Source organism: Aegilops tauschii, chromosome 4 (assembly GCF_002575655.3).
Source record: "Aegilops tauschii subsp. strangulata cultivar AL8/78 chromosome 4, Aet v6.0, whole genome shotgun sequence".
Classification (NCBI taxonomy): domain Eukaryota; kingdom Viridiplantae; phylum Streptophyta; class Magnoliopsida; order Poales; family Poaceae; genus Aegilops; species Aegilops tauschii.
In genome coordinates, this window is record NC_053038.3 from 427237566 (window position 1) to 427263049 (window position 25484).

A 25484-nucleotide genomic window follows, 5' to 3' on the forward strand; every position below is an offset into this window, starting at 1 on the left:
TCAAAGAAGGACCTCGGTGAAGCTGCTTACATATTGAGCATCAAGATCTATAGAGATAGATCAAGACGCTTGATAAGTTTTTCAATGAGTACATACCTTGACAAGATTTTGAAGTAGTTCAAAATGGAACGGTCAAAGAAAGAGTTTCTTGCCTGTGTTACAAGGTGTGAAATTGAGTAAGACTCAAAGCCCGACCATGGCAGAAGATAGAAAGAGAATGAAAGTCATTCCCTATGCCTCGGCCATAGGTTCTATAAAGTATGCCATGCTGTGTACCAGATCTATTATATACCCTACACTGATTTTGGCAAGGGAGTACAATAGTGATCTAGGAGTAGATCACTGGACATCAGTCAAAATTATCCTTAGTGGAATAAGGATATGTTTCTCGATTATGGAAGTGACAAAAGGTTCGTCGTAAAGGGTTACGTCGATACAAATTTTGGCACTGATCCAGATGACTCTAAGTCTCAATCTGGATACATATTGAAAGTGGGAGCAATTAGCTAGAGTAGCTCCGTGCAGAGCATTGTTGACATAGAAATTTGCAAAATACATACGGATTTGAATGTGGCAGACCCGTTGACTAAACTTCTCTCACAAGCAAAACATGATCACACCGTAGTACTCTTTGGGTGTTAATCATATAGTGATGTGAACTAGATTATTGACTCTAGTAAACCTTTTGGGTGTTGGTCACATGACGATGTGAACTATGGGTGTTAATCACATGGTGATGTGAACTATTGGTATTAAATCACATGGTGATGTGAACTAGATTATTGACTCTAGTGCAAGTGGGAGACTGAAGGAAATATGCCCTAGAGGCAATAATAAAGTTATTATTTATTTCCTTATATCATGATAAATGTTTATTATTCATGCTAGAATTGTTTTAACCGGAAACATGATACATGTGTGAATACATAGACAAACAGAGTGTCACTAGTATGCCTCTACTTGACTAGCTCGTTGATCAAAGATGGTTATGTTTCCTAGCCATTGACATGAGTTGTCATTTGATTAACGGGATCACATCATCAAGAGAATGATGTGATTGACTTGACCTATTCTGTTAGCTTAGCACTCGATCGTTTAGTATGTTGCTATTGCTTTCTTCATGACTTATACATGTTCCTATGACTATGAGATTATGCAACTCCCGTTTACCAGAGGAACACTTTGTGTGCTACCAAACGTCACAACGTAACTGTGTGATTATAAAGGTGCTCTACAGGTGTCTCCGAAGGTACTTGTTGGGTTGGCGTATTTCGAGATTAGGATTTGTCACTCCGATTGTCGAGAGGTATCTCTGGGCCCACTCGGTAATGCACATCACTTAAGCCTTGCAAGCATTGCAACTAATGAGTTAGTTGCGGGATGATGTATTACGGAACGAGTAAAGACACTTGCCGGTAACGAGATTGAACTAGGTATTGAGATACCGACGATCGAATCTCGGGCAAGTAACATACCGATGACAAAGGGAACAACGTATGTTGTTATGCGGTCTGACCGATAAAGATCTTCGTAGAATATGTGGGAGCCAATATGAGCATCCAGGTTCCGCTATTGGTTATTGACTGGAGACGTGTCTCGGTCATGTCTACATAGTTCTCGAACCCGTAGGGTCCGCACGCTTAATGTTTCGATGACAGTTATATTATGAGTTTATATGTTTTGATGTACCGAAGGTTGTTCGGAGTCCCGGATGTGATCGCGGACATGACGAGGAGTCTCGAAATGGTCGAGACATGAAGATTGATATATTGGAAGCCTATATTTGGATATCGGAAGTGTTCCGGGTGAAATCGGGATTTTACCGGAGTACCGGAGGGGTTACCGGAACCCCCCGGGGGTTAATGGGCCATAGTGTGCCTTAGTGGAGAAGAGGAGAGGCGGCCAGGGCAGGGCCGCGCGCCCCTCCCCCTAGTCCGAATAGGACAAGGAGAGGGGGGCGGCGCCCCCCCTTTCCTCCTCCTCCTCCACCTCTTTCCCCCTTCTCCTATTCCAACAAGGAAGGGAGGGAGTCCTACTCCCGGTGGGAGTAGGACTCCTCCTAGCACGCCTCCACCCTGGCCGGCCGCACCCCCCTTGCTCCTTTGTATACGGGGGAAGGGGGGCACCCCAAAGACACAACAATTGATAGTTTGATCTTTTAGCCGTGTGCGGTGCCCCCCTCCACCATAGTCCACCTCGATAATACTGTAGCGGTGCTTAGGCGAAGCCCTGCATCGGTAGAACATCATCATCGTCACCACGCCGTCGTGCTGACGAAACTCTCCCTCAACACTCGGCTGGATCGGAGTTCGAGGGACGTCATCGGGCTGAACGTGTGCTGAACTCGGAGGTGCCGTGCGTTCGGTACTTGATCGGTCGGATCGTGAAGACATACGACTACATCAACCGCGTTGTGCTAACGCTTCCGCTTTCGGTCTACGAGGGTACGTGGACAACACTCTCCCCTCTCGTTGCTATGCATCACCATGATCTTGCGTGTGCGTAGGAAATTTTTGAAATTACTACGTTCCCCAATAGGAGATGGCCCTCCTTATTGCGCTGCAGCGGTCCAAGGTGGAGACCATCGGCAGTCCGAATTTGGAGCGTCGTCGCACCTCCACGCAGCACGGACGCCGGAGCTGGACCCTCCCGGCCCGCACGGAGCGATGCTCGGTCAGCATAGCCCCGGTCGCCTCCTTCCCTCGCTGTCCACTCCTCTCCCTCTCCGATTCCGATCCCATCCACCACCATGAGCCGCTTCCGGAGCGACTCTGGCTCGGAGCTGGACCACGAGGGGGAGATGGCCCTTCTTATTGCGCTGGAGCGGTCCAAGGTGGAGACCATCGGCAGTCCGGATCTGGAGCGTTTTCGCACCTTCGCGTAGCACGGACGCCGGAGCTGGACCCTCCCGGCCCGCGCAGAGCGACGCCCGGTCAGCATAGTTCGCGTCGCCTGCTTCCCTCATCGGCCACTCCTACACACGGCCAGCGCTGGGTGTTTGTGCCCGTGCCTCCGGCCCGCACGCGCACTCCAGAGTCAGAGGCGCGCGCTGCGAGAGGCAGCGTGCACGAGAGAGGGAGGCGGCGGAGCAGCCCGCACGCCGCCGTCGCGGGACGGAGCCGGACACCGACGAGGACGCGCGTCTCCTTGCCTGGGTGTACCGCCGCTCCCTCATGACGCGGAGACGGACGCTCGCCGCCTCCGACGGAAGAACGCGAAGGCGCTCCGGCTAGCCATTGAGCAGCCGGAGCGCGAGGCGAAGGAGGCCGCGGCGGATAAGCCTCGGGTGGCAAGGCTGGAGCTGGAGCAGGACAGGGCGGTCCGGCGGATGAAGGGGCTCATCGTCCTCTCTGACTCCGACTCCGACGGCAACGACAACTACACCTCATCGTCCGGCGACCAAGACCCTCCACCAGCCGCGGACGCCTACAGCTGCGCCGTCGACCGGAAGGGTAAAGGCTCGGCAAGGAAGTGGTGATTCCGGCCCCCTCCTCAATGTTTATATCGTTTTAGTTGTAGAAGTTTATGAACTTGTCCGTGGACGAACTATGATCTTTTGGATGTGGTGAAGTATGCTTATGTCCGTTTGCAGTCGATCTTATGTTCCTTTGCAGCTCAATTTTGTTGTCCGTCATCTGATCATGTAGGATAGATCAACGTTTGCATGGGTAATATTGATATAAGGCGCCAGATATGAGATACGCGGATGCAGAATGACAAATATGATTGGTGCCTGGCCAGTGCCCGCGGATGCGCCCGGGCGCGTCCGCGGGCGTTTGAGGGGCCGGATTTGCCAAGTCCGGCTGTATATGCTCTAAATCTTGGCACATTGTTTTTATAGTGTACAGTGGTGGTACAGACGGATAATTATTTTTGTTGAAAAGGTTCCATGACAAAAGATTCATAGTGTTTCCGTGGGCATGAAAAAGAGTTTAAGGCCGACCCCTACTTCTACCATGTTACATTTTTTCAACCACTTCTCTTATTTGATACTCCCTCCATTCCACAATGTAGTGCGCCCGCGCTTCCCGAGATTCAAGTTTGACTGTAAATTTAACTACAGAGACCGACTGCAGCAGGGGCAAAAATTATATTACTGAATTCGTATTTTCAATATGAATTCAGTGATATAATTTTTGTCCCCGCCGCAATCGGTCTTGTTGGTTAAATTTACGGTCAAACTTGGATCTTGGGAAGATTCAGTGACATAATTTTTGCCTCCGCCGCAGTCGGTCTTGTTGGTTAAATTTATGGTCAAATTTGAATCTCGGGAAGTGCGGGCACACTACATTGTGGAATTGAGGAAGTATTTTTTTAATTCCCTACTTTCTTTTTATTTATTATTCCCTCTGTAAACAAATATAAGAGCTTTTAGATCACTAAAGCAGTGATCTAAGCGCTCTTATATTTGTTTACGGAGGGAGTAGCTTTTTTATTCATGTAGAGAGCAAAAGGTAACATAGATCATATAACAATGAAGTCTAACCCTGTTTCTACGCATTGACATTGCATACAAAAAAAATCATTAACATAGAGGGAAGACATGCGTAGTAAAAATAATTTCTTGCAATTTTAGTATGTTGGAGACATAGGTGCCTTATTTCTTTCTCTCTCATAATTACTGCAATAAAGTGGCAGAAAACTTATAATAAAATTATAGACAAAGATAATTTTTGTATGTGAATGTCATTCTATTATAGACCAATATTTTGATAAAAGCACCACAATCACTCAACTAGTTTATACACCCTAACATATAACAACCCTCAAAATAGAAATACACAATGTGGAGATCATGACAACTTTAGCAAGCACTAGACATTTTACAACCTGATGTTACACATGTTGCCAAACTATATTCTAGATCATGTAATAGTTTCAGTTATCTCAATTTTTCTAGAAGGGTCCATGTCAGAGCCATGTTCTTAACTAAAAAGACATGTGGACCTTCAGGAGGTTAGGGCCACAGGGGTACCAATGCAAGCTGTTAAAGATGAGGATCGGACTATGTCTGCGCACCTGAGGGGGGTGATGAGTCTGTGCATCGAGCTGTTAACGGACTAGTGGAACTTGGACTGTCGATGAAGACTTGAGACCATCTCCACCGTCCACCATCACCACGGCGCCGCCCCGTCTCCACTGCCGCGCCCTACACACCAAGTTGCCATCCCTGCCGTGCCGATCATGCGTGCTGGCTGGCTAACGGATGTGTCTACCTGTCGATGGTTTTGCGATAGTTTGTTTTTTTGCCAATGGATTCTGGGGAAACGGAGATTCTTTTCTATTATTTGCTACTGAACGAAATGGGGAACAGATGCACTTCAGTTCTGATGTATCGAATTTTCAACCTCTGTTACGTTTTCAGGTCCCTAACATACATATCTTGAAAACATATTTGGAGTTTATGGCTCTGACAAGAAGAAAATATTACAACAGCAAAACATATGTCCAAAAAAGAAGGTGGCTATATATGGAGTAACACCAAGTAACTGACCTAGTTGTCATACAACCCAAGAAAAATCAGGAAACATCAACATACTAATACAATAGGCCCAAATACAATACAATACAACAATATGACTATTTGCCAAAAAGCAACAGTTATGAAATAGGAATATAGCAGCAGAAACACACTATAGGCTCCACAGCATAGTCAAAATTAACTGTCAAAGGCATGGGCATGGGCACAGTGGTTCCACACAGCCTGACTCCAACTCTGGTATCACTTCCCAAGCAACCGACGTCCCCGTTGGTTCGCACCTTTGACTCTGAAGTTCAGCTCATCAACGTCGTCGCTGAAAGTATCCAGTGATTTGTTTTGCCTGCAGCAAAGGAATGGTCTCCATCAAATCTTGTAAGAACAGAGTGAATGTAACATTTTTTTACCATGCTCAACTGAAGATATATTTTAAAGAGGTCGTACCTATCGATTTCTGTACCCATATCCAGTGCCATATCCTTCAGGTTTCCCAACATGTTACTCAAGTCTGCAAATGCATCGTCCTGCCTTGCTTTCTCAGCCTAATAAAGGAAAACAATGCTAAGCCTCAGAACACAACTAGCCCATTGTTCTATAGTTCTAGTGGACTGAGAAGACATACCTTAATTTTGTCCATTGCAGTTGCAGGCGCACTATGTGCAGAACTGGGAGATTGTTGAGGTCTTGAGCCAATACCAAGATTCTGCCTCTGCTCCATTTGGTTCGATGTACTCTTAAAAGAACTATCTGCAATAACCCAAAAGGATCAGCCGAGGAAAAATATATAGTCTCTGAAACTATTCAGAATCTGCACCACCGTACTCTGTGAAACAGGGCCTTTTATATGTTGATTTCTCTTTGGCCTCCATGTCTTCGAAAATAGTCCTCCTAGACTTCCCAAAAGCTTCTCACTCTGAAGAAACATTTAGAATTTTCAGTTAATGTTCAAAACAAGACAAAAATGCTAACACAAACAGCAACTTAAACCTGTGTAGCTGTAGAGGTTCACTCGGTTAAATGACATCAATTACTCTGAATCAGAAAGTTAAAATTTCCACACTAATATCTAATCAATAGGATGCAGAACCCTAATATGCAGAGCTATTCTTTATAAGTGGATTATAAAGCTATTCATCTCTAGTGTTTGATGAGGTGATGACTGAAATTAGGATCAACATATATTGAAATTCTATAAATCTTAATCCTGTTTTATGAGCAGTACCCAGAAGCTAACTTCAGTATGCCTGGGTTACCCAGTATCATAGAACTTACCATGGTAAGGTCGTGCTCGATGTCAGCCGCTACTCGATGAGTGTGAGTGATCTGTTCACCTTGTCGATGCAAAGTCAGAAGGATTTGTGTCGCATCTTCCCTAATAGCTTCGGCTGCCCTAACACAATCATTTGCTTTGCTTGAGGTTTCTTCTGCTTTACGTAGAGTGTAATCTTCCAATTCTTGCACAGATTGATTGGTGTGCTGCGTTGGAGCTGATTGTGCCCTTGATGGTCTTGAGGGCACTTCAGAATCAGAGTCAGAATCAAAGGGATTTGTCGTCCTACGGATAGGAGTGCTGACTGAGTTTTGCCTCATATTCATTGATACTGACATCTCAGTTTATTCACTACACACACCGGAGCAATGGGCAGATCTCTGGTATGAAAAGCAAAGGAAAAGGGAAGCATCAGCAAGCGTTAGAGTTGTGAGGTGACTGTATTCTAATAGTCTCGACCAGAAAATTATTTACTACAAAAACGATCTCATATAGAAGATACACAATGAACGGTCACCATCCAAAAGCACATACAAAAGATCACAATGAATTAGAAATATAGCATCATACTGTAAATGAGCTCATCCAACAGATGTTTAGTAAACCAAGATGTATTTGCAAAGAATTTTAGGCTCACAGATGTACTCATGTTATAAAGAAAATTATGAATCAGAGAGGTAAGAGGGAATAAACAAAGCCCTGACTTGTTGAACTACTCTTTCTGATGCGAGCCAATAAACTCCACAAAGCAGGAGCAATACATTATGACTAGAAGACTGCTAAACTTATGTTACTTATCATAACATAAAACCCTACATCATGATTATGAGCTTCTAACAAAATAAGCATTAACTCCTTCCCAGTAACAAAACTCCAACTGTGCTTTATGTGCAACCTATATGAAACTAGCAAGGTCAGATCAAATGTCAATCTGTAGGGAAGGCAATGTGAATCTCAGGAAGTACATATGTGGTATTCCCAACAGATCATCGGAACAAATACCCTGTGACATGAAGTTCTTGGGTTTCTTGCATTCATACACCAAAAGACAATGTAATATTGCCATAATTTGCCAAACAGTTGACAAAAACAGATAAAAGGAAGCTCTGAATTAATCGCACCAAATGTACGGCATCTGCAGTGTCGAATCGACCAACCATTTAAGCAGACACATGAACAGCAAATGTGAAATTTACATTTGGCGTCCTGCACGTTACTCACGACTACGGCATCACGGAACGATCTTGCAAATAAGCAACCCACATTTCTGAAGTTAAAAAACATAACCCATATATTTCTCATAGAAATAGTGGAGTACCACGGCAGTGGCCCCAATCCCAATCTGAAGTCGAGCGACAGCTACCGCCAAAACTGGATCACAGATGACAGATTCACCGCAAGCAAATCGTGCCACGGGCTCAAGTGGGGAGGAGCAGAAGGAGGAGGGAGGCGGCACCTCACCTTGATGGGCCGGGTAGTCGGATCGGATAAGGGTGGGGGAGAGGACGAGATCTCGCCGGTAGCCTTCTGCCGCCCGATCTCGGAACCGTAGCTCTGCCTGACCGCCTCGTCTCCGTGGGGCGGGGGCAATGCTGCGTTGCGCGGCCGGGGGGGGGGGGGGGGGGGGGGGGGGGGGGGGGGGGGTGCGGAGGAGGGGTGGGGGCAGGGCCGCGGTCGACGGAGGCCGGCGGCGAGATATGGGTGGCGGTGCTAGGGTTAGGCCGCCGACACTGGCGCGGGAGACGGGTAGGGGGCGCCTCCTGCTGTGCGATGGATCGAGGATGGGAGGAGCCGACTCGTAGTACTAGAAGAGAAGGGGAGTTTCAGAGGCGGATGAGATCGAGACGGAGAGAGGAATATGACCGTTGGGTTGGGAGCGTGTCCTTCACGTGGGGATTATTTTTCCTCTTCAGCTCTCCTACTCTCTTTTTTTTTTTTCCGGGTAAAAAGGTGCTCCTATTTTTTTACACAGTACAGATGAAAGAGCTTATACATACGCGCATACACGCACACCCTACCTCTATGAGCACCTTCGAGAGACTAAGCCGGCATATCATCTTGAGATTTACGAAGTCATCATAGGCGTCTCGTCGTCGACGGGAACGTCTCCTCCCACTGAAAACGCATCGCCGGAAATCCTGAAATAAATTCAGAAATAATGCGAGCACCAGGACTTGAACCCTGATGGGCTAGGATACAACTGTCCCTCTAATCATCCAACCACAGGTTGGTTCGCCTATTCTTTTATTGTTGTAGGGATTCAGCTTTGCTATTCATTTGACAAAACTGATTACTGTAACACGACCGTATGATGGTAGGCGAACTTTTTCCCTAAGGCTGCGACCTAGGGTTTGCTTCTCCTCCGGGGATCCATGCCGTGAGTTAGTGTCTGGCCTACCTCGAGGCCATGATCCCTCCCCTCAACATTGTTGTCGCTCCCTCTCTTGTTTCGGGCTGGTCCAGGGGGCAACGAGTTTGCCCACCCGGCCTTGAATGGGAGAGGGGCGAAAGTTAGGGTTCGGGGTCCGATATTGTTCCTGCTAGTACGCTATAGCGACTCAGTCGGAGAACCGTTCGAATCAGGATGGTGGAGTTGAGCGCACAGGAGACCTGCTGGATCGCCTTACCCTCCAGGAAGATGAACTCGATGATCTTGTCTGGGAAGATGAGATGGATGCGGCGGAGGTGAAACCTAAGTGGCTGGCTCTCTGCCGCCTCTTGACGACAAAGACGTTCGGTCAAAGTGCCCACATCGGTGATATCAAGGTTGCCTGGAATTCGGCGCATGCGGTCGTATGGAGATGTATAAACCCTAATTTGTTTTTGATCCAATTCAACTGCCTTGGTGATTGGAACAAGGCCATGCACAAGGGACCGTGGGACTTCAAGGGCGATGGCAACAACTTTGATTTTGACTCGGACGAAGATTAGTAGTGTTGATCTATGTAGTAGTAATGTTTTATTATGTTGTAGTAGTGTTGAAATTTGAAGTCATTTAATGTTGAAAATTTCACATTAATGTTTAATTATGTTGTAGTAGTGATGATCTATGTAGTGTTTAATTATTTAGATTCGTCACGATCATTACTCGATCTGTGTGTTGACTTTCAGCCTGATGGGGGCCGACGGACTAAAGTAAACCCACATGCCAGTGAGGGAGTCCCTACCACTGAAGCACTTGAGAAATAAGTGTTGTTAAAGGGCAAACATTCTCCATTCCTAACACACAACGGTTTCGCTACTATGGAAGAAGAAAATCATTCGGAACATGTGGGGCTTTGAGTTCTTCATGATGCCACTCCCAAATTCCTCGAAGATAGATGAAGAAAAGTGATGAGATTCAACAATATTCCAAGGATTTTTGAACAACCGATGCCCTTAGTCCGTTGTCGAATCTTTCATTTCCCGTCATATATCTGCAAGGAATTTGAGAGTAGGACTCCGAAGAACTCGAAGCATGACAAGTTTTGAATGATTGTCTTTTATTTCATCGCTACTAAACCGCTATGTGGCAAAAATGCAAAATGTTCAATTTGTCCAATGTGATATATGTTACCGTGAGGGGTATCAAGTCAAATATTCTCCATTCCTAACACACAGAGGTTTTGTTATGATATGGAAGAACTTACAACTACTTGTCAGGCTTCGAGTTATTCACGATCCTACTCTCAAATTCCTTGAAGCTATATTAAGGGAAATGAAGGGATCCAACGAGAGACGAAGGGGTTCTTCGAACAACAGACCACAGATCGTCTTGACCAGCTCAAGTTGATCAGCTTGAAGAAGCCCTTGGCTTGCTGTTGCATCTCTTCATTCTCCTTCATCTACCTTCACATAATTTGATAGTAGGATCGCGAAGAACTCGAAGCATGACATGTCTCCTCTTCTATCACAATAAAACCGCGGTGTGGCAGGAATGTAGGTTGTTTGAGTTGGGCATTAAACTTATGTTATGAAGAGAGCCTCGATAGACTGGAAGTCGAGGAACATCGCTACAAAATTATTGTTTCTTGTTCGATACTTATTCTATGATTGTTTGTGACACTTCTTTTAATGAACTGAAGGGTGTTAGCACCGACCTCGTAGTCATGGTGTCACTCAGCGATGCCGCTACCGTTAGGTTCGACTCGGCAAAGGATGAAGCAAAATGTGTGGTGCAGGTCACGACCGAGTGTGTCAGCGATGCCTACTTGGCATCGCTCATTCAAGCAAACCTGTAGCTTCTCGTTGAGAACAACGTGATCTATGAGTCTGTGAAGGATGAGCAAAAGGCCGAGGGCATCCACCAGATGATGGTCCGCCGCCATGCCGAGAAGTAGAAATTTTTTGACGAGATGACCAAGAATAAAGTGCCGCTTAAGGAGAGCGATGACCCGGTGCCACTGAGTCTGCTGACCACCAGTGCTGACGACACTGGCTCCTCCACTATGGGGGAGATTCCCACCTGTTCTGACTCCACGATGGCCGGATTCACAGACTATCACTCAGAGTAGATATTCTTGGGGTAGTCTAGCTAGATAGTTTGACATTGATGTAGGAATGTAGTTATGTAGCTGGTGATGTCGACTCAGAGTAGAACCTGCAAGGCTTTTGAGTATATGAATTATGACGGCTTATGTTGCTTATGTTCCATGTGATCTTCTCGACCTGTGTTGCTTGTTTAAATCTTGTTCTTCTTTCTTTATAGATGAAGTAGTACGTAGTGTACTCAGTTAGATATCCAGGAGTCTACGATTCATGGAAAACATGCAATGAACAAGTGATTGGTTACAAAAGCAGTTGCTTCAAAAGGTTTAATACTAGGGAGGAGGCAGAGATGATTAGTCCAAGTATGTGTCAAAAAGATGAGGAAACATGAAGTAGCCAAGGGTGCAGGTCGGATCTGGTTGAGTAGGCTGAAGAACTTAATATTCTTCATCCAATTCATTCCAATTGTGATGTTACTTTTATAATTTGATCGTATGTAACATGCATTGCCCACATTGGGGTTTAGTGACTACTTGTATTTGTTATGATGCTTGTGTGGACAATATATGGTGCTTTTGTGAGCTTGATGAAATGTATGTGATTTGACTATAATGTAGTACTACTTGTTATATATGGGCAATGATATAATTGATGTATATTTTATTGTAGGCCTAATTAAAAAAACTGCCGAGAGATGATTTGTTGAGTGCAGAACTCGGTAAAACGTGTAATGCCGAGAGCCGATCTCGGTAAAGATGCGATGCGTCGCTCTCTAGTCACTCACATGGCGGGCTCGTGTGCGTTGGACTTTACTGAGTGGCGGTTGAATGGAGCTAGGCAAACCTATGTATCACGTGACAAGCGTCGTCCCCATCTGGCCCATCAAGTAGCTTTATTGTCCCGAGTATTCTGTTTAGCCCTCAGCAAAGTATTTGCCAAGTCCCCTATAGATGAAACTTGGGAAACTATCCTTTACAAGGGTGTAAGTTGGGTACCCTATGCCGAGAGCTGAACTCAGTAAAGTGTTTGCCAAGTATTAATTGCCCTTTATCGAGTTTTCTAGGCACTCGGCAAAGACCATAATTCCAATAGTGTGCAGGATGTTGTTTCATTCCTTGGTGAGTGTTGAGTTCGGCTTCCCTTTTTATTGTCACTAGCAAACATGCTCGTGCCTTGCAACAGGAGAAAACAACCCTCACACGCCATTACTCACTGACCATGGCTAAAGACCTCACCCTCATGCCCATAACATAACAAGCATGACTAATACCTCATCCTCATGTCCACATCCTCCATTTCAATATAACACCAGACACATGTTTCCGCTTGTCGTCTTTGTCGTCCTCTTCGCCGGTGATCGTAGTACCAGTTGTCACTAACTAAGATTGGCCAGGTCCAATAGCTGAATTGTTGAGCTGCTTTTGTGTCCAGTGAAGATCGAGAGCGTTGAACTTTTTTTTTACCATCTGGCTAATATAATAGGGAAAAACACTTCACATTATATATGTCCATGTCATCATGTAAATTGAGTAGTTTGTGTCACATAGACCATGAAACCTTAGTTGGACTCCTCGTGCATTTTGGCGAGAGTCACTGGGCCGAGTGAGACCGGTCGTATGTGAAGACGCGACAGAGAAAAAGATTCCTTCCATATCCCTAGTTTAATAAATTGAACTAAAACAATGCATCAGGCGGGCATATTTCAAAAATTCACCAAGTTTTATTAATAGTTATAGATTAAAACAATTTACCTACAGTACCTCCATGTTTAAAAAAATCATGTTCTAAAAAAATGTTTACCTTTTCAAATTTAAAGTTCAAAAAATATTTGTGTTTTGAATATGTTTTGCAAATTCAAAAAATAATCACAACAGTACCTCCTAGTTTTAAAAAAATGTTTTTGTTTTAAAAAATACTCAAGTTTCAAAAAAATAAAAAGAGAAATATTGTTCTTAAAAAAGTTGTTTCATGTTTATATTTTTTATTAACAACTTTGCAAAATTTTCGCGTTTAAAATATATTCACTTTTTCAGAAAAGAAACCTTTGACTTGGATGACGATTAGTAGTGTTGATCTATGTAGTAGTGATGTTTTATTATGTTGTAGTAGTGTTGAAATATGAAGTCATTTAATGTTGAGGAAACATGAAGTAATCAAGGGTGCAAGTCAGATCTGGTTGAGTGGGCCGAAGAACTTAATATTCTTCATCCAGTTCGTTCTAATTGTGGTGTTACTTTTACAATTTGATCGTATGTAACATGCATTGTCCACATTGGGGTTTAGTGACTACTTGTGATTTGTTATGATGCTTGTGTGGACAATATATGGTGCTTTTGTGAGCTTGATGAAATGTGTGTGATTTGACTATAATGTGGTACTATTAGTTATATGTGGGCAGTGATATAATTGCTATATATTTTGTTTGAGGCTAATTAAAAGAACTTCAGAGAGACGCTTTGCCGAGTGCAGAACTTGGTAAAACACGTAATGCTGAGAGCCCATCATGGTAAAGATGCGATGGGTCGCTCTCTAGTCACTCACATGGCGGTCTCATGTGCGTTGGACTTTGTTGAGTGGCGGTTGAATGGAGCCCGGCAAACCTATGTATCACTTGACAAGTGTCGTCTCCATCTGACCCGTCAAGTAACTTATTTGTGCCAAGTATTCTGTTTAGCCCTCAGCGAAGTATTGAAACTCGGAAAAGTGTCCTTTGCAAGGGTGTAAGCTGGGTACCTTACGCTGTGAGTTGAACTCAGTAAAGTGTTTGCCAAGTTTTAATTACCCTTTGCCGAGTTTTCTAGGCACTCGGCAAAGACCATAATTTCAATAGTGTGCAGGATGTTGTTTCATTCCTTGGTGAGCGCTTGAGCCGAGTATTCTGCTTGATTCACCAGTGTGTGTGTTAGCATTGGGAAAACTCAACGTATTTGATTGTTGTGGACAGAGAGATTCAAACTGTACGTTTTACAATCAAAAGGTTAGATGGAGCGTAGACCATCCCTTCCACATGCAAAAGTTTGATAAAAAAATGACGCTGTAGCACTGAGTTCTTGGTGAAACTTGTACAGACAAGGGAGTCGTTGTCCGTCACTATCATCGATCAGGGGGGATTAACAAGATGCCACTCATCCTTTTTTTAAAATCCACAATCTCAACAAGAACAGTTTCATCATCCAGGTTTACCCACGCTGCTAGTGGCACCATCAGTCGAACTACCGATAATTAAGGTCTTACAATTATTATTGAGCAAGCATGATAACGCACTGAGTGGTGCCGGTCGATGGCCACGGACGAGGTCACGCCGGCCAACCAGGCTGACGCATGCAACGGAGGTCGGGGGCCACCGCCCTCGCCTCAGACCAGGAAGCTGCCGTCTCGCTTCCTCACCTCCACCTTGAGAAGGTGGACCTCGCCGGCGCTGCCTTCGCCGAGAGCTCGGAAGAAGCAGGTGTCGCCGACGCCGAGGCCGTTGTCGACGCAGAACTGGTGCCACCCGTACCTGAGCGACGCGCGGGGCCTGCCACGGCTCCGGGGGCTGTGCTTCAGGTTCACGAACCACGACTTGCCGCGCATCCGCAGCTCCACCTTGCTCCTCTCCGCGTACCCGTGCGCGTTCTGGAACTCCACCGGCACGTTCTGCATGCACACGCCGGACACGTCCGGCGACGGCGAGCGGCGGATGGAGTCAGTAACGCTCCTGACTAGCAACACTCGAGCATGAGCGACTCACCAGGTACTGCTTCTGCCTCACGCCCAGGTTGCACTCCCTCAGCATGACGGTGAACAGCGACGCCGGCCCGTCGTCGATCCCCATCACCGCCATGCTGCTGCTGTTGCCGCCACCGTCGCCGTTGCTGCTGCCATCTTCGCTGCCACTGTCGCCGTCGCTGCTGCTCCCACTGCCTGCCAAACGCGAAAACCATCCTTCTTTAAATCTTGCAAAAGTTACAACCACCGTACTGACACGACGACAAAGAAGAGGAAGAAGAGGCGCGTACTGGTACTGCCATCGTCATCGTGCTGGTAGTGCCTGCGGCACATGCTCACGTCGAACACCTTGACGGTGAGCACGGCGTCGCCGTCGAAGCTGAAGACCAGGAAGTAGCCGAGCCGCAGGTCGTGCGCACCGGCGAACTGCTCCCAGCCGCGCCCTAGGTACATGTGGCCGTCGGCGTCCAGCACCACCTTCGCGTCCCAGAAGCGACGCCCGTGGTCGGCTTCCCGCAGCTTCACTTCCTGGGGCTTGCCGCCGTCTAGCAGCACCCTCGTAAACTTGTCAGGCAGCCTCTGCAGCGAAAGGTGAATCAGTGATTGAGCCGATCAAACACTAGGCAGCAGAGCGATAAATAGAGATGGGAGATCTTGTATATACTATACCAGCCTGCTGGAGGAGTTCTCAAGTATGATCTGGAAGAACTGAAAACCTTCCACGCCGTCCATCTCACGTGCCTCTGCATTCATGAATAGACAGGTTAGATGGTGAGGATTGGAATCAAATTCACCTCCTACTGCATTTCGCTAGAGCGGTTTCTCAGAGTTGATGCAAGATTTGGGGAAGAACAGACGGAGCATGGTATAGTATAGCAGCCAAGAACAGGAGGTAAGAACAAAAACAAATGCCGCACATTTTGCCCAGTTCACAGGGATCACGTCTCTTGGCAACTATGCCATGAATTCCAACTATGCCGTGAATTCCCTGCCTCCCCGCACTCTCTAAAGGCAAGCTCTAACACCAAATCGATATGGAAAACCCTCTCCAAATCCACGAGGACAAAGAAAGAACAGCAGATGGCACACTACCGACTACATCGTCACCTTGTTTTGAGCTCATCTCACCTTGGCTGCTGGAAGCGGCCGGCGTGGTAGAGCGCAGCCGGCGGTGGCGGCCTGGATCAACCCCTCTTGACAGCGGCTGCCTGCGGGTGGACTGCTGCTTGGGGTTGTGGCCGAGTGAGAGCAAAGCGGGGTGCAGGAAGAACCAGTGGCAGTTTGTGGGAGGAAGAAAAAGACCGCGCAATTATCACTGTACCATGATCTATTTTCGGGGTGTTGGAGACCGCCATTGATCACTTGTACCGTGTTCCATTTTTGGGCTGCTGGATCACCTCGCACTCGCAGTGGTGCATGTGAAGCAACTGATGCGTAGTGCCCAAAAGTGTACTGCATTGGCGAAAAAAGAAGTGAAGTGTAATGGTGCCAGTGGCTTTGCTGCATCCGAGATGGGGTTGGTATTCTCCCTCGCCTTCTTGGTAGGTTGACACACTAATGTCATGACTATCTCTCGCTCCTTGTGTGCCTACCTAATAACGTGCGACGTGTTTGTATCTCTGAGTTTGAATACTAATCATTTCCCTACCTGTTTGAATTCAGAACACATCCGTGTCCCACAAGATATAAATTGAAGTATTATGTCATACTGCCAAGGAAAAAGAAAATAGAGCTGAATACTTGGATTTGCCAAGTAGCCCAATTATAGTGAATGTTAAATTCGAGAAGCACCCCTCCGAGAACAAGCTAGGATAGCATGGAGCATGGAGCTATCTAGCCCGTCCGGGTTCAAGTCACGGAGTGACCCGTGATGCTTAGAGTTTCTTTAAAAAAAATATGTCTCCAAAGGCTAGTTTTGGATGGTCTCGTTCTTTTAGAAGTACCCTTCCATTCCAAATTATAAGATGTTTTGGATATTATAATATGGAATTAATAAATACACCAAAACGAGTGAAAACACACACTTATACGGTTTTCCTTGGTAAACCGATAAATTATGTTTTCTTTGGTAAACCGATAAATTTTTAATATGGTCAGGTAAATCATATGCATATAGACTTATCAAATAAATTATGTTTTCTTTGGTAAACCGATAAATTTTTACCAAATAAGTGATTAACAATAAAATTCTAAAATTTATTTAGGTAGATAAATAATGGATAGGGTTTGATAAAATCCTAAAATACATTAATATGGGCGGGTAAAGCATAGACTAACGTATTAAATATTTATATCTCATTGCCACACACAGACAATTATCTAGTCATATGAAAAATTATCAGCATACCATTTGGACTGAACTTGGAACAGTGCAACTAAAATCATGAGTCATCATATTAGACTTGGATGAAACACGACTCGTCGCTTTAGACTAGTTCAACGATTTTGATTGAGATTATTTTGAATTTGTTTCATCGTATTTATTCAATTGAGGTGTTCAATTTCGGATCTGGTTCATAATTTTGACCGAATCAATGATTCTCAAATCAATCAGCAACAACTAGTCTACAAAAACATGTGAGTCATGCACACCTTCTCATCACCTGGCAAACAAGAATCGTCAGCATGCGACACTGTAGCATCAATATAGTACAATCAGCGTAAGGAACTTTCACACATACATATGGCTGATCAACAGATAACACAGAATCATACCTTCACAAGAAAAAAACACTACAAGACCGCGTTATTAAAAAAACATACAACATAATCTCCCCCACGTGCCAAACCAAATAAATAAAAATAATATGAAATCCCAACAATACAAACAGCGCAGCAAAGCGCGCATAACCCTTTTAGTGTTAAAGATCTTAACTATTTCCGTATACCGCATGTCCAATTTAGCCTAGAACAAAGTTGATTTTGGGGCAAATTTTCGGCAACAGTGTCAAAATGGGCAGCATAACTGCCGAAAAATTCAGCAAAGTGAGCCAAAGTTTGTTTTGAGAAAGAACTTGTACGTGTAACGCAACCCATAACAACGAGTACTATATTCCTTACCAGGCGTGAACATGATTCGATCGTCCAAGAGAAAAAAAAAGCTGATAGGGATAGTCAGACGCTGACATGCCCACATGGGAAGGAGAGCATAATTTCTTTGCCTTGCAAGGCAGTGTGATGGGTGCCTGGAGATCCCTTGGAAGTACACAGCTTTTAGAAAAGATATCTTCTCCCATCATGTTCTGCTGGTTCTCTTGATCTCGAGTTCTCGACTCATGAATGAGCCCTGGATGCCTTCTCAAACTCTCACTCCGCGACCCTCGATTACACAATGAAAAATGAATTAATGCTGAGCAAGGAAGTAAATTTAGCATTTTTCTCCATTGAAACCTGACTGAAAATTACATTAAAAATATCCTGAAATGTTCTATAGCAGTGTGAGAATATGAAATTTTCTGTGGAATTATTACAAGCAATGAGAGTTTGCAATGGGGTAGTCACTGAAAAATCTTTCCAGAGAGATATATATGTCGATCATGTGCTGATGACATTGGCAGGGGATGTGTGTGTGCGCGGGGCATGTCATACATTTGGGGCATGTTTGGTTGTAGGAGTGAATAGTAGCTACATTGCACAGCCTTCTCAACTCAGCCTGGCTATGCATCAAATGCACCATCTGCAAGTTGTTTGGTTGCCTGCATACCCTCTTGCCTGCATGGGCTGAACAACACTGTCTGGTGTTTGGTTGCCTGCATGTTAGTGGACAATCCCAAGGCACGGTGTTTGGTTGTATGCAACGCCTGGTGTGTGGTAACCTCTTTGGCTAGTTGGTGAGGTTACCAGCACACTTCAACACAACCATGTAGCACACATCATAAGCAGAGCAGAGTATAAACAGAGGATCAACTACTTAACAACATATTTCAGATAAGCAGTACCACACTTCATAACAGTTCAACGCATAAACCATAAACATAAACAGTTCAAAGCAGACTCGATAGTACTTAGGAAGGAGGTGCCCCGACCATAGTCTTTGGGGGCGAAGATGATGACCTTGAGAGGTCGGGAATGAGGAGCTTGAACGTCACCATGTAGCCGATCTTGATCTGATGAACGGCTGCGTAGGTGGCCCAACCCTGATCCAGGGTCACCCTGTCGTTCATCAGCTTCGCCGTCACCTTCCAGGAGCAACCGGTGTTGTTCCTGAGCTTGAACTCCGTCGGCACCGCGACGAAGTGCTTGGTGAAGTCCACGGGCATGGGGATGCACTCAAGCTTCGGTGCAAGGATGACCTTGCAGAAGTGAGCTGGGCCATCCTCCTCATGGTAGTGGCCGTAGCTGCGGCGCTTGTTGCTGGGGGGCTCCTCCATGCGCTCGTCGTCGCCAGCCTCAGGCGTCTTCGGTTCTTCCTCGGCGGTGGGCGGCAGCACAACCTCGTCGGGCATTGGATGAAGGGGTTGCTTGCCCTTGTTGTCAATGGCCGGGAGCACCTCCGTGCCCATCTCATTGCTCTCCTCGATCTACACAAATTCATGGAGTCAGTACAGCACAGAGTTCATGGCTTATTGAAGAGCATGTAGTTAAAACGGCATGACTGTCACTCTTCTCCTCGTCTCCATCGCCCCTATATTTACTCACCCTGCCCACCACTACTTACCCACCCCCTCTCTTCTCTCACTGTCAACCTTCCTCCTCTCCATCGCCATGAGCTCTAGCTCCAGCTCCAACGGCAACCCCTTCCCTTGGGGTGTTGGCTGGAGGGCCTTCTTCCTCGGGTGGTCGGCTGGTGATCGCACCAAGTTCGAGAACACCGTGGAGGTGTGCTCGAACTTCGGCTCCATGCCTGACATGCAGAAGGAATCTGATGCAGTGCTCATGAGGGCCACCGCATAAGAGCTGAAGACGCTGATTCCTGACCCAGCGAAGGGCGCGACGGCAGTCGACATCATTCGTTGGGCCATGAATCAGGCCGTCTCCGATGACGCTAAACAGAGGAAGAAGTGGTGCAAGTAAAAGAACTACTAGGCTCCTAATGACCGCCATGCCGCAGTGTACTGGGAGACGGCAATCTTGCCGTAGGCGGTCATCGGTGGGGAGCCTAAGGAGGAGGAAGAACCGGTGCAGATGCCAGCGAGGGCGCCGGAGCCAGGCCGTCGTACCTGGCAGATCGACCTCGACTCCGCCGAGGACGATGACGATGACCCGCCGCCCCGCACGGCGATGAACAAGAAGATGAAGGCCAGCCACTCGACCCGCCGCTCCGCACGCCCAATCCCCCTTCTGCATCCGCATCTACCTCTATTCCGATCTTGCATGAACTAGTATGAAGTAGTATGAACTCGTATGAACTACCTCTGCATGCTTATCTACCTCTATTCCCCATTCCCCTCTCCGCCGTGGATCAAATCTATCACCGGATCGAATGGGAAAAAGTACTGCATGACGAACAAAGAGAAGTGCTTACCGCCATTGCCGCGGGCCAAGTGATGATTCGCTCGCCGGTGATGGAGTCCGGTGGTCTTCTTGCTCTCCTCCGATCCGCCGACGCCGGTGAGAGTTGGGAGAGTGGGGAGAGGGAGCGGTGAGGGGCGGTGAGGCTAATAACTGTCGGCGCTTCGGGAAGCAACGCAACTTCTCGAGCGCGGCCGCGCGCGTGCAGCCTCTACCGCCCACTTGCACCGCTCGGGCCTGGCCCTGGAGAAACTGCCGATTCGAGGGTTCCCAGGGAGCCAGGCCCAGGAGTGCCTTAAGGTTCAGACCACGCGGGCCGAACAGTAAAAGCAGGCAACCAATCGACCCGTTTCCGTCCCGCGCGAGTCAGGCCCTTGAGATTTGACCATAGCTGCCTCTGCCTGACATCCAGTAGGTTAGGTGTGGTGTGGACCAAAAGCCACCTTATGGAAAGCATTATTGCTCCGAGTTATTTTCTGTCTTGGTCAAGTCGGGGTCGATCTCTTACAGGAGTAGCCCGGATGCAAGACAACCTCACTTGCCCCTTGCCTGGTGTAGTAGTGTCCACTAGATCGGGAGCGCGCCTTGGCGCGAGGGTGCCGGTCCTAACGTTGTGGTTAAGTAGTTAATGCTCAAGTTAGTAGGAATTCAGCTTTAACATACACATTCAAACATGATCACAAAATAAAAGAAGAAAAGTTCACATGTGATACAAGGAAGACATTATGTAGTTCAACATCGGCATGTGAGATTATTAGGCAGAATTGAGTAGTCGCTTGATTTCGAATGGGGAGATGTTCAATTCACCTGCATAGACACATTCATGTCTTAAGAAGTTGAAACTACCCAACTGTGGCCCTATATGTTTATCAAAAAAATAATCTTTGCTTATATATGTTTAGTCAAACGTTTGAAAAGGAATTCTAAATGCAAGCAATGGAGATTAGGGTGTTATCACTTGTCAAGGTCCTGTCACATAGACATGGTTCACTACATGTGATCTAAACCTTCCATTACTTTGTACGGCGGTGTTTTCCATAAAATTTGATCATACCAAAATAGGCAACAAATGTCATACATGACAGAGGAGTTATAATATCCGCGCAGGGTGCCTGGCTCATTGCGTTGTCCCAACATTTAATCAAAGTGTTTAGCACTCCCAAAGGGAATTAGACAGATTGGTCAGGATGGATTATCTCACTACATCAAGGATGTACCATAAAAAAGGCAGGATAACCAAGTCCAGTACATACAATTTTGTCAAAGTTATATATGCCAAAGGCCAAAGCAATTAGATATACCAAAAGAAAGGCAAACCTGATATATTTATTTAGTAGAACAGTTGATCTGGAAGCTCATGAATAAGGGGAAACATATATTGTGTTCCAAAAGTAAATCAAGAACAATGTTGGGTATACCAAAAGCAAGGTGAGTAGGAAATATTTAATCAGTACAACAAATGATCTGGAGGCTCATAATAAAAGGGAAACATTTCTTTGTTCCAAAACTAAGGCAGGACGATCAATTCACATTAAGTTAGATACACAGAGTAGAGTTAGACAACAAAATCAAGCCAGAGCGCACCTATACAGTTCAACTAAAGCATACTATTTGATAACTTCACGTGATTGTCTTCACGTTCGACTTCTCACATGGCACGTCACATGAACCTGCTGTGAGTATTTAGTTTAACCAATCAAGCCACAGCCAAAAAAATCATGGATAATACGGTTATGTTCTTTTAACTGACCGCTTGTGGATAGTGAGCGATGGTTTGCCCCATAGTTCGCACCATATTGGTCCTATGCGTAAGAGTTCAGTCTAACTTGCGAAGAACAATCTATTGAACAATGGTGTGTAAGAGTTCATTTAACATGCAAAGTATTGAACAATGGCATAAGGCCAGCATGCTACCTCTTGTTAAGGTCCTCTCACAAAGACATGGTTCGCTACATGGAGCTCGACCCCTTGTCTTTTTGGCACGTTGGCGTTTATGGCGGTGCTTACCTGAATATTTGAGACAACCAGCGTCGGATACAACATCGTTAATAGGAATTAGAGACAACGATGCTGGTACTCTATATATACACCCATACCTTCATCATCACTGATGTAAATAGCGTCGCTGATTATCGCCCATTTCATAATGTGGTTATTACTGGAGTCCTAGTAATTGTGAAAGCAAAAATGCAAGAGAGTGGGATCAACGCAAACCTAGAGAGAAGAGTCCCAACAAAAATAAAATATGGTTACTCTCATAAGTGTTAATGCGCATTTTATTTTGAACATGGTCATATTCAGTGGAGAGGGAGGGAAAAAGCAGAGCAAAGAAAATTGGTCAAGCTGAACTGAAATCATATATAAGCAGTACTCATACTTTCACTAAGCACGAAAGGCATTCAACACATTGTAATCTTGAAGCAAAAGTTTTTCGTAGATAAAACAAATAATTGTTTGTGTCCTAAACCCATCGCGTACAAGAACATGAAAAATAGCAAGTGTTTTGGTATACTGAAGGATGCATCAGCCAAAAGGCTATAACTACTCAGTCTCAGTTTAGTCCAACAACAAATCTAAGTTTCTGTTCTTTCCAGCCAATCACAAGCATCCAAATATATGTGTACCAACATAGTCCAGTATCTTAATTAAAAGGCACTCAAACAACATATACGGATTTAACTCTTTCTCAAAATATTACATGGATTTATCAGTCGATCCACAAGAAGGGTAGCTTTAGAATTTCCGTATCTTATTTTGTTCTTAATGCTAAATCCATTCAAGCTATTTATTTTGTACTATCGATCCAGTAGTCGTTGTACAGAAACATATCTTAATCTTCGTTCTAAATCTATGTTGCATGATGTCACTTGACAGCAGACCTATTCTCACAAGGCACAAATATTTACTGTCTCTACAATATATATATTGTGCAAACATTGTCAAGGAAAGAGAACAGTAAGCATCACTGAAGTTCTGAATTTAAAATTTCAACCTTGGTGAAATCAGAAATAGCAGAGTCCAGTTCTCTTTGAAATGCATATGTTGTACCTCTCCCAATTGGTGTCTCTGGATAAGCTGTACTTGAAGGAAATATGCCCTAGAGGCAATAATAAAGTTATTATTTATTTCCTTATATCATGATAAATGTTTATTATTCATGCTAGAATTGTATTAACCGGAAACATGATACATGTGTGAATACATAGACAAACAGAGTGCCACTAGTATGCCTCTACTTGACTAGCTCGTTGATCAAAGATGGTTAAGTTTCCTAGCCATTGACATGGGTTGTCATTTGATTAACGGGATCACTTCATTAGGAGAATGATGTGATTGACTTGACCCATTCCGTTAGCTTAGCACACGATCGTTTAGTATTCTGCTATTGCTTTCTTCATGACTTATACATGTTCCTATGACTATGAGATTATGCAACTTCCGTTTACCGGAGGAACACTTTGTGTGCTATCAAACGTCACAACGTAACTGGGTGATTATAAAGGTGCTCTACAGGTGTCTCCGAAGGTACTTGTTGGGTTGGCGTATTTCGAGATTAGGATTTGTCACTCCGATTGTCGGAGAGGCATCTCTGGGCCCACTCAGTAATGCACATCACTATAAGCCTTACAAGCATTGTAACTAATGAGTTAGTTGCGGGATGATGTATTACGGAACGAGTAAAGAGACTTGCCGGTAACAAGATTGAACTAGGTATTGAGATACCGATGATCGAATCTCGGCAAGTAACATACCGATGACAAAGGGAACAACGTATGTTGTTATGCGGTTTGACCGATAAAGATCTTCATAGAATATGTGGGAGCCAATATGAGCATCCAGGTTCCGCTATTGGTTATTGACCGGAGACGTGTCTCGGTCATGTCTACATTGTTCTCGAACCATAGGGTCCGCACGCTTAAAGTTCGATGACGGTTATATTATGAGTTTATGTGTTTTGATGTACCGAAGGTAGTTCGGAGTCCCGGATGAGATCGGGGACATGACGAGGAGTCTCGAAATGGTCGAGACGTAAAGATCGATATATTGGACGACTATATTCGGACATCGGAAAGGTTCCGAGTGGTTCGGGTATTTTTCGGAGTACCGGGGAGTTACGGGAATACGGGGGAAGAAGTATATGGACCTTATTGGGCTTTAGGGGAGAGGGAGAGGCAGGCCGCGCGCCCTCCATTGACTAGTCCGAATTGGACTAAGGGGAGGGCGGCACCCTCCTTCCTTCTCTTTCCTCTTCCCTTTCCTTGACTCCTACTCCTACTACTTGGAAGGGGGGAATCCTACTCCCGGTGGGAGTAGGACTCCTCCTAGGGCGCACCATAGAGAGGGCCGGCCCTCCCCCTCCTCCACTCCTTTATATACGGGGAGGGGGGCACCCCTTGGAGAGACAACAATTGATCCCTTGGATCTCTTAGCCGTGTGCGGTGCCCCCCACCACCATAATCCATCTCGGTCATATCGTAGCGGTGCTTAGGCGAAGCCTTGCGTCGGTAGAACATCATCATCGTCACCACGCCGTCGTGCTGACGAAACTCTCCCTCAACACTCGGCTGGATCGGAGTTCGAGGGACGTCATCGAGTTGAACGTGTGCTGAACTCGGAGGTGCCGTGCGTTCGGTACTTGATCGGTCGGATCGTGAAGACGTACGACTACATCAACCGCGTTGTGCTAACACTTCCGCTTTCGGTCTACGAGAGTACGTGGACACACTCTCCCCTCTCGTTGCTATGCATCACCATAATCTCGCGTGTGCGTAGGATTTTTTTTTGAAGTTACTACGTTCCCCAACAGTGGCATCCGAGCCAGGTTTTATGCGTAGATGTTATATGCACGAGTAGAACACAAGTGAGTTGTGGGCGATATAAGTCATACTGCTTACCAGCACGTCACACTTTGGTTCGGCGGTATTGTTGGATGAAGCGGCCCAGACCGACATTACGCGTACGCTTATGCGAGACTGGTTTTACCGCCGTGCTTTGCACACAGGTGACTAGCGGGTGTCAGTTTCTCCAACTTTAGTTGAATCGAGTGTGGCTACGCCCGGTCCTTGAGAAGGTTAAAACAACACTAACTTGACAAACTATCGTTGTGGT

At 45.6% G+C, this 25484-nt stretch overlaps 2 protein-coding genes and 1 long non-coding RNA gene across 3 annotated transcripts; all 3 read right to left on the reverse strand.

Moving 5' to 3' along the window:
- Nucleotides 1-5443: 5443 nt before the first annotated feature.
- On the reverse strand, nt 5444-8578 carry LOC109733612 (SNAP25 homologous protein SNAP32). The gene is made up of 6 exons (XM_020292840.4): nt 8211-8578; nt 6752-7129; nt 6302-6392; nt 6102-6226; nt 5924-6021; nt 5444-5822 (listed from the first exon to the last, which is right to left on the reverse strand). The coding sequence occupies exons 2-6, from the start codon at nt 7085-7087 to the stop codon at nt 5723-5725; spliced, it is 750 nt and encodes a 249-aa protein (XP_020148429.1). The 5' UTR covers nt 7088-7129; nt 8211-8578; the 3' UTR covers nt 5444-5722.
- A 5789-nt stretch (nt 8579-14367) lies between these two features.
- Nucleotides 14368-17901, reverse strand: LOC109733613 (B3 domain-containing protein Os03g0212300-like). The gene is made up of 5 exons (XM_040386289.3): nt 16053-17901; nt 15594-15667; nt 15215-15503; nt 14947-15119; nt 14368-14852 (listed from the first exon to the last, which is right to left on the reverse strand). Exons 2-5 carry the CDS (start codon nt 15654-15656, stop codon nt 14571-14573), a joined length of 807 nt encoding a protein of 268 aa, XP_040242223.2. The 5' UTR covers nt 15657-15667; nt 16053-17901; the 3' UTR covers nt 14368-14570.
- A 3832-nt stretch (nt 17902-21733) lies between these two features.
- Nucleotides 21734-23402, reverse strand: LOC120963061 (uncharacterized). Its single transcript, XR_012182349.1, has 4 exons — nt 22472-23402; nt 22290-22382; nt 22126-22215; nt 21734-22048 (listed from the first exon to the last, which is right to left on the reverse strand). It is a non-coding gene; the product is annotated as an uncharacterized lncRNA (long non-coding RNA).
- Between the last annotated feature and the right edge of the window lie 2082 nt (nt 23403-25484).